Below are 18,756 nucleotides of genomic sequence, written 5' to 3' on the forward strand. Positions count from 1 at the left end.
GTTCCCTGCTGTGACTGAGAGTGCGTTTCTCCAGGTGAACGTGACGGGCTTCAGCGTGAACGCTCTCATTGCACAGCAACATGCTTCACCGTTGTGTCACGAGCATGCACACATTACAATCAAGCTTAACTGCCTTTGTTTTTCTCTTTTTCCTGCATTTAAATAATAATAAGAATAACAATGAACGGCAGAGTATTTAACAATATTGCATTTGTATGTTTTTAAGCTCATCGTTCAAGTGCTTGTTCCGAGTCTGGTATTTAACATTCAATAAAGACATTTGCTAAATGGAGGATTTCTGTGCGCTTTGTGTGTGTGTGTGTGTTCTTGTACTTGCGGCATACTGAGGACCAGTGAGACATTTTGGCCGGGCCTCACTTTGTTTTCATTGAAATCACTTCCTTAGTTAAACATGCTACACTCCATTTTTAACAGAGGTCCTCAAATTGGTACAAAAACCAATTTTCTAGCCCTGGTGGATTGCTCTGGGGCGCCACCTGCAGACATTTTATGGTACTGCACCCAGTAGTTCTTTGTCGATGTCATTCATGAATTAGATATTTGTAAGTGTGTTGATATATAAAGTGGAAATGCTGGTCCTCAGTATGCAGCAAGTACAAGATTGTGTGTGTGTGTGTGTACATACAGTCGGTACTTGTGATTCCATTTGAACATCAGTGATCTGATAGTGCCATCTGCTGGTGAGGAAAGGGAAGATCAGAAAGTGAGAAGAGTGCAGTGTTTAATTTGAATGAGCAATAATAAAAATAAGGTTATTATCATTATTGGTTATTATTATTCAATGTATTGTATTTACACTAAGCAACCTAGAAGCTATTCATGCACAATTGTTTGTTCGATCTCATTGTGTATTATCGTTTCAAAAGGAAAATAACACTTGGATACACCTGATCATAAAAAGGTGAAAATAGAGGAATCCAATTACTCTAAGGCAGTAATAGCTATATTACCAATATTATTGATAAATTTTCTTAATAACATAACCTATAAAAGAGATTCAAAGGCCCAGGTTACTGGTGTTTTACCCAACAGTCTTGAACTTAAAAACTTAAATATGAAGAGAATGGCTGCTCTTTTCTTCACTATCAAAGTTATTTTACTACAGCAATGATACAGGAACCACATGTGTAGAAAACACTATTTTCACATACTTTTATTTCCACATTTCTCCTCTAGCATTTTTTTTTACATTATTTCTTTTACATAAGAACAGACTGTTATACACAGATACTGAAGCTGGGCAAAGGGGGGGTGGGGGGGGGAGACGAAAACCATAGAAAATGGTGTCTACTCAAGCACAACAAAACCTATGTGTATAAAATTGCGTGGGTTGTTCCACTGTGGAGGCACCGACCACGACCTCAATTCTTCTTTTCTTTTTTTAAATAGATTAATAAAAATACAATCTTTTAAATGGACCTTTTAAAGTGGACTGCAAAATTAAAGATCTAGAGGCATGATAACCGGATCACTAATGTAGGATCGTGTGGGTCGATGGTGCCACGCCAGAGGGGAGAAGTCGAGGACCCTTCCTCCACCAAAAATAATCTTTTATTTAAAAAAAAAAAATGGCACACTGCAACTAGCACTGGCTACTTTTCACCATATACTTGGACACTCAACGGAACAACAGCATACACTGGGGGGAGCAGAAAAGAAAAGGAAAACAAAAACACAGTTGTGTATCTTCCCATTCATTCCCGTTCGTCTGCCTTCATGACATTTGCTCTCCATGCTGTAGTGCTTCCTTGTTAGACATGTTTTAGTGGATAGAGAAAGAGAAAGGAAAGAGATGAAAGTGTGTATCTGTGTGCGTTTGTGGTGAGGGGAACGTTGTGTGTCAGTGGTAGTGACGTGGTAATGACGGCTCCATGATTTAAAAAAAAAATGGCGCACAGTCGGGGGTTAACACATACAGGTGTGTCTGCAGAACACCGTGTGGATCAGCAGAACTTCCTACTACAGTTGGCGGCCAAAGACACCGCAGCCTCGATGTCGCCGTTCGCAGCCACGACTCCCGCTGCAGCTCATAAATACTCAATCTACAGATGCCTAGCTAAAACATTTTTCACTCTTGCATAAACACAGAGACCACACACACACACGCACACACATAAACCATCTGTGTGTATCTCGGGTGATGACGTCACAGTCCACTGACACGGCGGTCAAGTGCACATCTCATTCACCTGACTGATCGTCCATTCTCAAGTTTTGAAGCAGCACATGGAGGTAAAATGGAGGATGATGATGATGATGACGGAAGGAGGGGGAAAGGACAGCCCTCCTGGAGTCACAGAGCTCGGGAATGTCGGTGTGTCTTCATCTTTTTTTGTTTTTAAAAATAGTGTGTTTTTTTCTCAAATCACAGATCCATTGATTAACCTGACTGAAGTGGAGCATGGCCCCCTTATTCTAAAAGGAACAAACATGGCCGCTCTTTTGCTCTTTGAGTCAGGGAGGCCAGTTCACCAACAGCCCCCTCGCTTTATCTGCAGCAGTGTGCTCTGCTCTGAGGCCCCCCCGGCTGTTCGCCTGCCTGCTGGCCTTCCTGCCCTGCGGCGGATTAAGCGGTTATCTTGGACTTGGAGGATGGAGCCATGCACAGAGTGACCTGTGGGAGCCTGACGCGCCTGCGACCCTGTCATCTGTTGGCTGGGAAGTAGTTAGGGTCCAGGTAGTTGTAGCCTGTGCTCTGTGGCAGGCGGTAATCTCTGTCGAGAAAGGTTTCTGACTGGTACACGGGCTCCAGGTGGTGGGTCGGCTTGTGGGTGTCCGTCTTCAACAAACTGGAAAATGGAAATGGAAAAAATTATACGTTTTTGAGACAGTGATGAAGATACCAATGATGTTTACAACAAAATCAATAGTTTTGACTTGACAAACGACTATGATGGTGTTTTACAAAATTTTTTCACCCCTTCAATTATTATTATTATTATTATTGTTATTATTATTAGGGACCTCGCGCACAAAGGTGCGAGGAACCTATTGAAAGAGGAACCCCTAAACGTCTGTGAAACCAAACGAAAATTTCCACACACATTAGAACTGGCAATTTTTTTTATAAAATAATGGACTTGCGAAAAACCAATGCAAAATGGCTCAATAGCAAATTTGGTGGGTATATTGTCCGGCCTGAGACGAACAAAAAATCCTCTCGACACCATGACCTCAAATCAACAGGAAGTCGGCCATCTTGGATTTGGAATAATTCTTGGCATTTCGCAAGTTTTGTAACAGAGTTTGCTAGTCTGAGGGCATTTATCCTAGGAACAAGAAAAATGCGAGACCCATCCAAGATCAAATGTTAAGAGAATGTTTGCCATTGTAACTTGCCCGTACATCAACAATCTGCCCTAAACTTCACATGCGAGATAAGTGACCCAGCCAGAACGCAGAGTCCAGGACTTAACCGGCCTGCTGGTGGCTTACCCGGCCATAGCTGTGGCGCCGGCGGACTCGAGGTCCCGCACAACGCCGCTCGCAGCTTTAATTGTTATTATAACACTTCTTTCTCGACTAATTTTTCAACTGAATCTCTCGAATTGTTCCCTACGCCGAGGACAGCAGCGGAGGATCTCACCAGTCGGAGCAGTTGGAGCAGAAATCGACAGAGTTGTCCTGCGGACAGTCCTGACAGTGCCATCGCACTCCCTGGATTGGCTCCATGCCACAGATGTCGCACTGCACAAAACGGCACAGACACACACACACAAAACTTTCAGAAAAAAACACCTGACCAATACAAAGCAACATTTAACTGGTTGAGTGTACACAATCACGTATATAGATTTGTATTTTATTTCAGCAACTGCTACTAAAGACTAAAAACGTACAGTTGAAGGAGGAGAATCCTGATAAACCTGTTGTTGAAATGAGCAGCTGACTGTTCTCTCTCTCACTCAAACTGTGATTTCGTCACCGCAGTCGAAACAATGACGGCGTGAACTCCACACGTAGAAGCCTGGAGTTAATGTCGTTAAAAGCAATGTACAGAAATGTTCACCTTGAAGCCTACGTGCCGTACGCAAGTCTTATCGTCCTGCATCTCCTGGAGCTTCTGCTTTTTCAATCGCTTCAGCTCCAAGAGCTCTTTGTATTCTGGCAAATTTCTCAGCTCCACAGGCACACTCTCTTCATCCTGAAAGCAAACACACACACACAATGACTGATTGGCATCAGGACAGAGAATAAACATATCTGCATGACTCCACAATCAAATGCGATTATAACATCCTCTGCCACATACACACTGATCAGTCTAATTGTGGTTAGACAGGAACAATGTTGTCATGCGTCTGTAGGGAGTATAGATCATCTTTCTGCTCAAAGTGCACCAGGTTGTCTAACTGTGGTCTGAACAACTACACCTCAACATTATGAGTGACTCATTAAAACACAAGTTGTGAAAGTTTTTAGGGTATTTTTCCCCCCCAGCCAAAACAAGAAATGACTTTAAGAACGTCCTGCTGAGCTGGTGACGCACTTGTCCTCAGGAGATTTTCAGTGTGACCTGCAAACACGGCCAAAGCAAAAGGACAACCTGTTGAAAGTGAGAAATTATCACGTCCTGTAGTGGCAATGTCTTTGTGACTTTCCTTCACGCCAATGTTGGTTTTTGTGTTCTCAGCACGACATTGTGAACTGCTTTCTCTTAAAGGTTACTGCCGTCACACAGGCAGAAAACTCTCAACGCTTGGATAATGTCGAGTTTCAGGAGTTGCACCGCTCAAATGGAAAAAGGAAACAAAGCTGGGCCAGGTACCCTGCTGTGATTTAGCATTTTTCAACAGCACATGACGCCCCAATACGAGTGAAAAGCACAGATGGGAATTTATCAAGAGACACGTTAGTCATTTGATCCATATCTGTGAAAGCAGATGTATGTGACAAGGCAGCAAGCATCTGAAACAAGTTCCCATAAACACAACAAAATGCAGCTTTAAACAGACACTTCCCTACAAGCTGACGAGAGGGATGAACAGAAAAGTCAGACACAAAAAAGCTCAAAGGACCAAGATAGACTACCTTTCAAAAGTTTGGGGTCACTTAGAAATGTCCTTATTTTTGAAGGAAAATTACTTTTTTTTTTCAATGAATATAACATTAAATGAATCAGAAATACACTCTATACATTGTTAATGTGGTAAATGACCATTCTAGCTGCAAACGTCTGGTGTTTGCTCATCGTGTTAGAAGGCTACAGGTACAATGTCGTTGCGTTGCCTAATTTGACAATGGTCTGAATGTGATGGACAATAAAGAGATTAAAGAGCTTCAGCAATTGATATCTTGTGATGCGACTGACCGAGTCATCAGCAGCGGGGTCCTGTACGTCGCCGTAATACGCCGATCGCTCGTCTTCTTCGTCCATGTAGACCGGAGGATCATAGGAGGTGAGGAAGGTGGATGGCCGGTACAGGTGCTTGTTAAGGTGGTGCTGTCTTTTACTGGATGCCTGGGGGATTACAGTAATCAGTTACAGTTATGTGCGTGGTAATAAAGAAATATAGAAGTATAGAAACTGGAGGATATACATGGAATCGGTACAATTTGTAATGTTGTTACAATTGCTGCGGAAAATCAGAATTTACCTCCCCATCATAATTTTGTTAAACTCTAACAGTCTTTTAGCCCAACATATCCAAAGCTTGGCCGATATTATCACACGCTTTTATCTCATCATGTCTGTTATGGTATGAGCTAGGTGGCTAAATTTTAATAACAGCACAGCAAACACATTGTAAATAGTTTGTTCTCCAAAGCTTGAGCATACTTCCTAAGTTACAATTCATCAACAGGTGATAAAACAGTATGGATTTTGGATTTTTTTCCCAGCAGAAAAATCTTAACCCTTGTTTGAAAACTAATGGGTTTATTGGAATTAGTCACATGGGCCAGTGTGGCTGAAGCTTTTAATACACGCGTCGTTACCTTTTTAGTGTACATGCACAGGTTGGGTGTTCTTCCAGGCACGGGGATACCAGCTTTTGTCAGTTTGATGAAGTACTTTTGAACCCTACTCGCAACCTGGAACGGTGTAACAGAAAAAAATTGCTGCGTTAATGACTTTCAGCGACGGAACAGCTGCTTCAAGTAATTGAGGTCACACACATTTCATTCAGGACATGCAGGGGGTGCAGATGTCACGCAAGCACTCCTTTCAGCGGCATTGGTTTGTCTTCTCTGAAACATGTTCAGTGTCATGACAAGAGAATAAAAACAGAGAGCTGGTTCAGGGGGGAAAAGTCTGTTCACCTCAAAGTTACCTGCTTCTTCTGGTTAATTCGGACTAAATCTGACCAAAATATTCTGTGAAGTGCTGCTCACAAATAAGTAAATATTCAGATGTATGGATCACAATGACAGAAATCCAGTCACCTGTTTTGCCGTTCGATTGCCCAGCTCATCTGCAATCTTCTGCCATCTTCTGGACTCAATTTCCTCAGGAGGGAACTTGAGGAGAAGCTGCTCCAGTTTTTTCTAGGAAATTCACAAAGCCGGGGGCGAAACCACATTTAACAGTAGTCAATTACTATTTAATGGAATTATTAAATAAGATTTCATTTATTTTTTGGTTCCGTAAGTTAACGTGTAAAACTGCTTTCAAAAAACACATGAAAATGACGCTTTAACAATGACATTCCTCTTGTTTACTGCCTGGAATCAGTGATTATTTTACTGTAGAAACAGTAGAGCATTGAGGTAACTGAGGTAAATCTGATAAATCTACAGAAAGTCTCCAGTGTTTATACCCTACCTGTTCCTCCACCGACCATAGCTGGTTGAATGTGTCAGGCTTGTTTGGGTGACAGATCCTCCCTCTGATTATCTGTCAAAAGAAAACACGAGTGACAAACAGGTTTTTAAAACAGATAGGAAAATGACGCAAAATAGACTATTTGATGTGATCTGCCTGGCATTTGACATGAATCTGTCACTGTGACAGAGAAAGTCTGGCTGTCACAATGTGACACGAGATGTGTCATTTCCAAGACGCAAAGAAAACAGCAAGTCTTTGCATCGACAAACGAAATCTCGTTAGAATTCAGACGGTGTAGTCGGAGAGAATAAGACACAATACAAACCGCAAGAAAAACACAAAACAATCAAGGCGCTGTTTGCTCCGTGCTAACGCTTGGCTTCATCTAATCCAGACAATCAATGAAAAGTGAAACATTACAATGTGGAAAAAGACACAGACACACAAACACCAAAGAGGCAAAGACTTAGACAATAATAAAGAGGTAGCGGGAGAGCCAACGTTTCCATAGATACCATCTTTTGTGCTCACACTAATGTTATACTGGGACACAATTACCTCTACAGTCATGGCAGCAACAGTGTGTGTGTGTGTGTGTGTGTGTGTGTGTGTGTGTGTGTGTGTGTGTGTGTGTGTGTGTGTGTGTGTGTTTTTTTTTTTTAATAAGGAGGCAGGGCTCTACCTGCATTTCTCCTCCGTTCTCTGGGGCATCACTCGTGGGCAGGGACGAGTACATGGTGGAGCACTCACCCTCCTTCTTCGGCTCCACCGGACTTTTTGGTCTAAGCGGCAAACCTAATGTAGGGAAAACGAGGGAGAGCGTTCAGTTAGAAGATGTGCGATGACACAAAACACTTATGAAATTCCGTCCTATTTGAAGTTATACATGCCTTTGTCAAAGATCAGCTTTAGCCGCCTGGTTTTGCGCTTCTTGTCACAGAACTCTCTCTCAAAGTCACTGAGTCCTGAGGTGTACTGTTCCCACGCTATTTCAGGGAGCTGAACCACTCGCTGAGGACATGGCAAGCCCAAATTCACCTAAGGATCGCAACAACGAGGAGTCACAGTCCATGAACACGTTCACTCATTGGATCTACAGCGTGTGATCACGTAAATAAAAAGAAACTAAAAGACACCGTAAGGCAAACCCTCATCACTTGGGACATTACTTTTGTTGGGGACTGTGTTCATTAATATTTTTCCTGACACCTTACACAACCTGGGCTTGGCAAGCTTCCACTTTCACTGAACTTAAATAAAACATTTATTTTAACAGGTTCTTGATTTAATTTCTGCAGCACGTGTTCTGACTGTATAGATTGGCCACATCTCTCTGACGGCACTAGTTCATTCACTGATTTGCCCTAATATACTATTGATTAAGCGGTCAACGTTGTGCGCACAAGTCCAGCCTGGTTCAACTGCTACAGCACAAAAGCAAGAGTCATGGAGAAGAAGAAAAAGAAAAAGCTCTCTGAATTTAACAAGCTGCTTCATATTTATTCTCTAGTTAGTTATTCTTGAGGCAAAAAATGTAAAAGCAAGGCTATGTGCCATGTCTGAGTTGATGCAGACGAGAGCCTGGCCTGGTTTCTGGGTCTATTTACTCTGTATTTGCCACTTTTTAGTGAATTACCTACAGATAAGGTACACAATAAAAAAGACGTTTTCTCTGCAGTGTTCAATCGAGGACGCTGTTTAGGAGGGGGTTTGTTGTCGTTGCCGTTTTTTACCTGTTTCTGCAGCTGCTCCACAAAGCTAATTGGATCAGTGAGTGCCTCTCTCTGGTGACATCCCAGAGTCTCCAGGTCCAGGATGGCCTGCGTGCGCTGGGCCTCGAGAACTCCGATGGTCTGCAGCAGCCTCTGATAACTGACACAAACCAAAGCACATTTAGACAAGAGAGAGAGCGAGGGGGAAAGGACTGTTTACATTATTCAGTATGACACTTGAAATGTTGCAGCAGTTCAAACTTTCCGAGTCCGAGACCATGCATAATTAAAATGCATTGCTGAGAGACTTAACAGGTGCACAAGACAGAAAGATTTCTGCTATTAAATATACCAATTATATTTTTTTACACATTGTGTATCCCAAGCTGTTCAAATTTCAGCCATGTTGAGAGATACTTTTCATCAAGAACTGTACAATAACTGATAAATCATAACCTGGCAACAGGAAAACTACAAACACAGGTCACTCCCGGTTTGACAGTAAATCTCCAGCCCTTTGCATGACTAACACTTGCAGTGGCCTGGGGAGCCTACATTGCTGTAGAAGCCTGACCTTTCTACTCACACACCCTGTGGGTCAACAGAAGACCTGCAAACTGGGCTGTCAATGATGAAGCGCGGTACTGACTCAGAGGCCTTACAGTGTGAGCAGAGCCGGAGGAAACAACAGCGATGTGACAGCGTCCTAACATGGCTGGAACCGAACGCAGGCGCTCGGCGGAGCAGAAAGGTCCTAACAGGACATGAATGAAAATCAATGCAAAGGACACTATTTATTTAATAGCCACCGGTGGTTTGAAGATCCTACAAATATAAAATATTCAGACAACTACACCTCATCAGACCTCATATTCCTTCATTATTTACAGACATTACATTTTTACATCATCACTATCACTTTTTCCTGCTTCAGTTTGCTCTACAACTGCTGCAACAATAAAGAACAGGTTGAAGATGGAAGAGGGAAGCAGTGTGGGATCACGTGATTAAGGTCCCTGTACATTTGTGCTCGAGCGTGGAGTCGTGATACTCTACGAATGACAAATATACAACACTGGCTGAACGTTTCCTTCCTCATTGACATTTCATAGGCAGTTTGTAAATTATGATGTCATGAAAAGGCGACCAAAATTAAATGTTCCATTATGAGAAAGTGCATCTTTCGTTCTATCTAATCTATGTATGTAAATTATGTTGGAAACGTTCTTGCTAAAGAAATTATGCAGACATTAGTCTTGCCATTTTTTAAGTCCAGATCTCCTGATTAAGAGGATTATCTGATCTGACCATTAATCTGTTTTGGGGCAATAAGGAAGACTTGGCTCTGCAAGTCTGGTGTTTCATTGCCACCTACTGGGCCTGAAGTCCACTGACAAATCCTGGTGCCAATGGAAACGCTGGCGTCTGCAATATTTTTGATTATCGTCATCTTAATTTGTTTAATATTTCCAATAGAGGTCATTGTCAAAACTCACAAAACGGTAAATTGCAAATACAAGCATTTCTGTACACAAATCAATCATGTCTGAGACAATTCCACATATTCAGCAACCCTAAAATGCCAAGTCATGTTTCCCTAAAATTACTCCTGGCTGCAATTGATCTGAGCCTTTAGAAATTCTCCTTAATCAGCACAACAAACCCAAGGCACGTCACAGAGACTGGATCAAATTACCTTTCAATATGAATGAAATGTTATTCTAAAGCCACTATTCCAGCAGGAAACGTTCAACAACACTCGTGTCAAAGACAACATGATGATGTCTCCAAGCCCCTGAAGCACTCCATCTGTCTGCCTATGAAGATGCATCATAAATCAGCTGACATGCCACAGTGCAGAACGCAAAGCCTGACTGCATGTACCACGAGACCCGTCCTCTAACATATACATCCCATCTTTCATGAAGTACAAGCAAAACTGTGCAACAACAAATCCTGTTTCTTTGAAACAACTCCTCTTCCTGAAAACGAGAACAGGAGCAATTGCAAGAGTCATTTTTACCATCCAATCTTCTCACATTCTGGAAATCTGACAACTGGCAGCAAATTCACACAATCACAGCATCACACTGAAGGTGGAAATTAAATGTGAAAACATGTTAAAGCTTAACAATGAGGCAGGAGCTATAGTTAGATGCTCTCCAATGTTCCCATAATGATTGAAAATAAACGTTCCAAAAATAAAGTTAAACGTTCTGGTGCAAATACACCAGATACACTTCCATCTCAGTTTAATTTCTTTTCAGGGGTTTAAGTGGAAAAAAAAGGAACGGTCAGTAATCTTTTTTATAGCCAGAATGAAGATAGTGCAGTAATTAGGTAAATTAACCAATCAGTTAACTGACATAATTAATACATTTCTTCAGTAAAAGCATTCAAAGGGCAAAAAAGTTTGATCTGAATAGGATTTCTTAGAATGTCGCTAGGGAGGCATTATATTATCAGCACAACATTGGCTTTAAAATGTATTATCAGACATCCACACACATGCCAAGATCCCATGATCTGACCAATGACTAAACAAGTATGCACAATAGAACAATAGCTACCTCCTTGACTTCTATGCTTGTGCTCCCACCAACTAGTGTTTTTGTTAGGTTTGTTTATTTTTGCACAATGAAGAAAATGTTTATCTGCATCTGCCGTCACATGAGTATAACAAATGATATATATAGTATATTTGTAATCAGCCTAACCATTACCACTATATAGGCAAAAGTTCAATATTGTGCATCGCTAATGTCACATTAATGTAAGTGGATACTCAGTTATTTCAAAACTACAGACCAGAAATAATGCAATGATCACAGAATATATTGATCGGCATGTGTGTGTGTGAGAGAGAGAGCTACAAAAACCAAAATCCCTTGGGAGCTCCCACGTACTCTTTGTTGTGTTTAAGAGCCAGGTGGTCAGACTCAAAATAATACACGTCTGGCTCCTCCTCTTCCTCCTCCTCTTCTGCAGGCTGGCTCTGTGTGCACTCCTTTTTGCTCTCTGCCTCTCTATCATCCACAGACCCACAAGCCTCACCACCTGCCCCGTCTTCAAGATCCATGGAAGAGGGGCCAACAGAGTCTAAAGGAGCAGGTTCTTCCAGCACAGGGCAGTCCACCTCCTCCTCCTCCAGCCCGACCTCCACCTCCCCCTCTTCCCTCAAGGGACCATTGTCTCTAGGAGGAGAGCTGAGCTTGGAGGAGGTGCCTTTGCCACCAGTAACAGCCCTCCTGGGTGAAGTCCGTAGGGTATATCTGTGTTCATAGAGCTCTGTGAAACATGGGGGAATGCTGGAGGAGGGATTGCACACTGGCTCTGTAGGGGAGGGGGTTCTTGCTAGTGGGGGTGTTGTTTCTCCTGAGTTGCCATTGTTGATTGGACTACTGTTCATGTTAGGTGAGGTGGAGGCAGCAGCTTCTTGCACTGGTGTTAGTGGCTGGCCATTGGCGTCGCTCTCCGTCACCTGCTCCTCGTGGGCCAGGCACAAGGTCTCGCCCACCACGTCAACCTCCACCTCCTCCACCTCCTGTTCCTTGGCCACAATCAGGTCAGGGACAGGATCCTCTGGAACAGCCTCGTGTGCTGCTGGTGCAGAAAAGGCTGGCGATTCCCCTGAGCCAGAGACCTCCATCTGCACAGGGTCAGAGTTTGTACAAGGCACAGCAGGGTCAGGGGATGAGGGAGCCCCCACCTGGCTACCATTGAACAGCGACAGGCAGTTAGTGGCAGAGGTGGGATTTGCACTAGGTTCCTCAGTCAGTGTGCTGGGTTCCTCTGTCTTATTCTCTTTGAGTCCATTAGACGCTTTATAAGCATTCAGGGGCTGTGACACCCCATCACACTCCACATGACCATCCTCTGCCTGAGCACCCATCAGCTCACCTTCCTCTTTACAGAGAACAGGTGAGACAGGAGCTGTGTTAACCGAGTTTTGGCAGGGAAATTCTTCACACGTGTTGTCCTTGTTCGACTCTGGGACAGATGCTGGACTTTCAGGTTTCAGAGGCTCCACGTGCTCTTCGTGTCCCTGAGACTCTACAGAGCGGGAGCACCGTTTGGCCCTTTTGATTTGAGGAGAGGTATCCTGCACCCCTTTCCCTCTATCACAATTCTCGGGCTTCTCAGCAGTTATGTCTTTTTCCACACAGGACACACCCCGCTTCCTGGAGCTGGTCCACTGCTCCACCTCAGCTGGGGAAGCTTTCGAGTCAGTTTCCTTAGCCTGCAACGAGGCCTGTTGCTGGCCATCGTGCTGAGTGTCCTGCTTAGTATCCTGTTTTGTATCGTGTTTAGCAGCCTGCCTTGACTCCTGCTTAACATCTTGTTTCGACTCCTGCTTGGCGTCCTGTTTCGACTCCTGTTTCGTTTCCTGCTTGGTGTCCTGCTTTGTGTCCTGTTTCGACTCCTGCTTCTTCTTGGGCGACCGGGCTCTAGGTAGTGGAGACACCGATGTCTCCTCTGGCTGGGCGATGCTACGGTTCCTGAGGGTTCGACCACAAAAGTTCTCATCCAATCCATTGAGTCCCACTGATGACCTTGTGACGCGCGAAGAACGGGACGCGGCCATACTACGGCGAGTGCCTACAATTTCCTCATCCTGGTGCTCTCTCTTCTGCAGCAGGATGTGGGCACCTGCAAAACACACACACAGATGCATACGATTCATTAAAGATGACAACAGATTAAATTTACACTGTAGCACTAATGTAATGGTTTTAATGTCTGACTGGATTCACTGGGCAGCCAAGCTAAAAATGAAGATGTGAACCCTGAGGTGTTCGCCTGTGTTAAATACTGCCTGGGGCATATCTCAGCTCGCACTAGAGGGGTATTGATTTTTCTTGTCATTGTAACTAAGCAACACCTTATGTCCACGGGAAAAAAAATAGATGTCTAATCCCAGGTCTGTGCACAGAAAAAACAATTAAAAAGGTGGGAGATCAACGCGTGAAACAATAATCTTCCATCATGACACCGGTGTTTTCAACACTTTATAAATGCGACAGCTATGAGGCTCATCTGTTTGTGTATTCTTAGATCCAGTGCAACAGTGATAACACTAAAGCTATAGATTCGTTCCCACACACACTGTCATCTGATTATCCACGTCTAACAGGTATACCAGAGGACCAGCGTTGTGTACTCCTTCCATAATATTGTAAAGAACACACAAAAATGTATGGACCTGAACTACAATAAAAACATTGATGACTGGATACAGGATAACAGCAATTCAATACCCTTATTTTAGCACAATTTTTAAACTGAACTTTTTAACGATTACATTATACTACATGAAAATTCTGGTTATGTATTCCCTTAATAAATCCCTAAGAACCTTTACAATCACCCTAGGGAATCTTGCCCCTGAAGTATCCTCTAGTCCAGATCATGGCTGCTACCAATTACTCAAACAACAGAGGACGCTACAAATGTGAAGTGGTCAAGGTGATAGTAAAGTGGCATTTACGGGAAGATGATCTCACTGGGTGATGATGAAACACAGTCGCAATCTTTTAACGTAGAGGGTAATCACTGCATCAATTAGGATTGAAGACATGGCGCTCATTTACGTTAATTTCTAGTACATCAATCTGAGGTGCGACCTCTGTCAAAACTGATGTAAAAGCTATTTTTTTTCTTCCCTAGTACATCTCTCCAACATAGTGCTAAGACTGCATAATCAAAGCCAAAGGCAACTTTGGCTACAATACATTTTAATAATGTTCCTATAAGGGGTGTAACATTAATTGTCACCTTGAAACAGCCCTGCCACATGCACATATTACTGACACTCAGTGCAAGACTCAAGCAGAGAGAACTAACGCGATTTGTCCATGCATATAATAAGAAAGAGAGGGCAGGAACAAGGGAGAAGTAATCACATTGATCGCTCACCCTTAGCCTTAACATGACGAGAATAATTTCAATGGCTCGTGTGACCCGCTCTAGAAAACCAACCACTATTTCAAAATCAGAGTTCCAATTTAGGAGGATAAGTTTCATGAAAAAAAACACTCATGTTGCAATACTGTACATAAGATTAAGAAGATTTCCACCGACAAGTATGTATGAGAGGAAATTACAAAGTGTAGAATTATAAAAACAGGCATGCAGAGAAGACATTTCTCCTAGGTAGTCATTTATTTCCTCCATCTGTGACTGATCTCCCCCATAACAATAATCATAGTAGCGGCATATTTTAGATTCATTATCCCCACTTTCATCTTTTACCCTCATTTTCCACTGAATTTCTTAAGAATTAACGAGGAAGCTTAAATGGCAACAATGAAGTTACGTTTGGCTCAAGAGAAAAATGAGACATAGACGGGGCTTTTAAACGATGCAGGACTGATTATCCACCAACACATGAACAGGTTTGTGAAAACGCGAGGATAAGTGTGAAGTAGCAACAAAAAGAAACTTCCCAAAACTTTTAATTACATTATTTGCTAATATTTGATAAAGTCACAGTCCGTATTCTTGTACAAGAGTGGAGTGAATGTCTTCCATTATCCTGCTAAGGAATAATGGGGAAAAAAGAAAGGTAACAATGGAAACTCACTAATCTCTATTTTATTTTTACTCGGGCAAAGAAGCATATTTTACAGCAACCTTAAAAATGGGTCACAGGAGGACCATTAAGTCTTTGTACAATCATGCGACAACAATACTTGGGCAACAGATTTCATTTATGTGCACATCACAGTCACCACCTTATTTTGGAGATGTGCCCAAAGGAATAAAAGGAAATGTCAGATGCCTCTGGAAGATTTTGACTGCAGCAGTGAAAAAAAGCAGTCACTCATAAATGTTTACAGAGAGACACACCTGCTGAATTCCTGAATAAGTTCAAATCAAAGATTTATGAGGTAGAAATATTGACTCTCGACAAAGCTTGGGAAATTATTTATGAGGCATAAGATGGAAAAGATGAATATTATTCCCCAATCAGCAGGTGACTGATTTGGCTGAATAAAAAACAGGGATGATGGTTTTACCCCACTTTATAGTCGCAGTGTAAAATCAGAATACTGACACTAGGTAATCCCTGGGGGGGGGGGGGGGGGGGATTATAATTTTCCAAATTATACAAGACCCGCTCTGTCTGTAATCAATACTACATCATGATAAGCAGCTGGATAATGTGGATGTCATTGCAACAGGCAAAGATGTTGTTAAGTGAGGCATCTGATCAGTCACTGATTCATTTTGCAGCACAAGAACGGCCTCAAGCATAGAGTCAGAATCGTGAGTAAATATATTGAGCAACAATGCGCTCATGATAACACAATAAGACCCCAACATTGTCCTGATCTTAATATCACTGAATAAGTCTGGGAGTACATATACAGACGCAAGACATTTAGTAATTTCACATGCACACTAAATTCGACGACACCAGTCAATCTTCGAATCATCGATTTCTATTTCTACTTCCCGTGTCCCAGAATACAAGCAATAACAGGGAATTGATTTACTGAATAAAGTGTGTCCATCTCCACTTCGCTAGATAGAGAAACGCCCCCTTTCAGTTTGATTGTATCAGACTGGTTTAGCTAGTGAGTAGTAGTAGTTGTTGTTGTTGTTGATGAGAGCCTCCCAGTTTGAGTTTGTCTGACTAAAGGTATATCTGCAATAGTAATTTGACTCCCAATCTCATTTATCTCTGTGCGACTTTAAGAAATTTGATTTAGTGTAATTTCAGTCAATCTTACAGTAATGTATTTTAAAAGTCTGGTTTTAGTTGGACAACAATAATGTGCATTGTTTCTAATGTCGTGTAAATGTACAGACTGAGACAGACTATGTCCACAGAGCAACTACAGCAACTTAAATTGCCTTGAAGGACTTTGTGCAGGTGGTGCTTACCAGCTGTTTACTTTAGACATTAATTGATAAATAACAACACTCATGCAATCATTTTTGAAAGTATACAGAGTAAATCAAGTGTCGACAAAGTTTGCACAGTACTCTCTATGATCACATTATTTCTCTAATGTATGCACACATTGTGGACATTAAAAAATATACTTTTAGACTGTGGTTTTGGAACCTGACAAAGATCGATATTCAAATTCATGTTTATTTGCTTGTTAAAAATTGGGTGTTTTACCCTGCACTCAGCAGTCCTTCAAATAAAAACTACCATCCCCTCACGAGGGGTCACATCTTGACACTGTGGGTCAAAAGCCAGAACAGCTGGGAACCACAGCTTCAGGAGCCCGACTTGATTGTTCTCACTCTGCTCTAAGTGGGGAAACAACAGCAGGCTGCCCTGAGATACTGAGAGACATCTCAGCGAGCACACACTCTGAGTAAACCCCACATGATCTGCATTCTTACTGCAGTAATAGAGATCAGACAAATGGTATTAAACAGTGGATTTAACATAGGATATTGCCATGTATGGCCACCAATCCTGACAGTGGAAAATAACAACTTCTGCTCACAGGCCTCTTGTTCACCTTGCATTTTGAAAAACGTCACAACCAGAATACATTATGAGTCAGTAGTCAGTGCATCCACATTGACAGTGCACATGTGTGACTTAATCTCAATCAAACCACTTCCTCTTCTTCTCTGAGGAGCGTTAGATTGTGTAGTTGTGTTAAACACGTGCTAGCTGTATTATGATAAACACGACAGACAAGGACTTGTACTTTATGAACCAACCAAATCTATTTACTGAGATTTTAAAGTTCTAAACTCAAGCTAGCAGCACATAATCAAACATACACCATACAAATCAGATGTGGTGGTTAGTCTGCAGCATATATGCATGTCGATATGGGTGTATGCATGTATAATTATCTTCTAAATCACTTTGTGTTGCAATGTGCATGAAATGCGCTTTGAATTTAAAGACCAACTTGATTCTCAACAAGTTAAATGTGGAGGCTAGTCAGCAGCTAAGTTACCTGATTTTTAGTGAGAACTGTCTTTCGGCGAGCTCTGTGCTGTTTGACCGTTGTGTGGGTCTGTTCGTCCCTGTTTCTGACCTGTAGTTTAACACTTCCACAGGGCCTAGGGGTAACACAAAATCCACGAAGTGGTGTTGGTATCCATGCCGACGAGAATAGCTCAAAACCCAACGTCCAGGCTAAACAGCTGCGACAAGCCCATTGTAGGCAAAGTTGGGAGACACGAGGATACAATTAAAGTCCCCACTCAAGACAACGGTATAGCCGGGTTAAGTGAACACAAGTTTGCGTTGGACGAACTGCACAGTTCATCGTTAAAACTCCACACACATGTTTAGGCAAAACAACACAGGTGGTTCATGGAGCTGCAGCATGCTAGGTGTTAGCATGGACCAACTTCCAAGCACACGCTACTTGACATAGCTTGACGTTTAGCGAGCTAACACCAGCAAACTATCTTACATTTAGCAACCCAAGCTAAATATACAGCATTAACGCTTCCGTTACCAACCGCAGACTGTTGCACTCATAAAATCCACATATTACATGGCGCGCCTTTCACGACACCCATAAGAACAAGTATCCTAAAATATAACCTAGTTGTTTTTTTATGTTTTTACTTATGAACGACTAGTTAGCCGATTTGGCTAACGTTGCCTCCGCTGATTTCCCGTTAACCGCACCATGCAGAGGAGAATCGTGGCGATTTGAGAAGAAACATCTCCAATAACGTTTCCAACATCGGGCACATGCTAATTAGCTCGACTACTAACACAGACGTTAAGACCAAACAACAACACATTATGCAGAATGAAGGTAATAGCTACTAACCTCATGGTTCGCCGAGGTTTACATTTCTACTGCTGCGTACAAACAGGAGTAGCATGGTGAGGAGCCAAGTAGAATAACGGCAATTGCCAACCAGTTAGCAGCTACGCTTAGCCGCAGCAGGTTAATACTAGCTAGCCAAGCTAGCTGATTGTTCGGCGCATAACTTTGCCGATGTATTAGTGTATTGCGAACAATGCCGGTCATAGACGTTTTAGGTGGGCTGACAAATCCGGGGTCTGTTATTTGTTGTGCTCTAAGTAACGCGTTGGAGACACACTTCTATCTAGCTTTGAAGCCCAAGAATTACACATACCTCACTTCCGTAAATTTGCTGCACGTTCGGCCGCAGCCATGTTTTCAGTCCAGTCAACTAGTCTCGGGGTGTGTGAGCCGATTCAGCCGCGCTCGTCCAAATGCAACGCTATACTGTACATTTTTGACTCTGTCGGGAATTAAAAGTATGTCGCACATTCTCAGACTAACC

The 18,756-nt window shown here is 42.5% G+C and overlaps 1 protein-coding gene across 1 annotated transcript; it reads right to left on the reverse strand.

Moving 5' to 3' along the window:
• Positions 1-1,185: 1,185 nt before the first annotated feature.
• Positions 1,186-18,309, reverse strand: zzz3 (zinc finger, ZZ-type containing 3). Its single transcript, XM_083890347.1, has 12 exons — positions 18,273-18,309; positions 11,406-13,149; positions 8,521-8,659; positions 7,678-7,825; positions 7,470-7,582; positions 6,785-6,856; positions 6,406-6,507; positions 5,959-6,054; positions 5,333-5,482; positions 4,031-4,165; positions 3,608-3,708; positions 1,186-2,810 (listed from the first exon to the last, which is right to left on the reverse strand). The coding sequence occupies exons 2-12, from the start codon at positions 13,082-13,084 to the stop codon at positions 2,666-2,668; spliced, it is 2,880 nt and encodes a 959-aa protein (XP_083746473.1). The 5' UTR covers positions 13,085-13,149; positions 18,273-18,309; the 3' UTR covers positions 1,186-2,665.
• Between the last annotated feature and the right edge of the window lie 447 nt (positions 18,310-18,756).

This window comes from Microchirus variegatus, assembly GCF_963457635.1.
Source record: "Microchirus variegatus genome assembly, chromosome: 5".
NCBI classification, from domain to species: Eukaryota; Metazoa; Chordata; class Actinopteri; order Pleuronectiformes; family Soleidae; genus Microchirus; species Microchirus variegatus.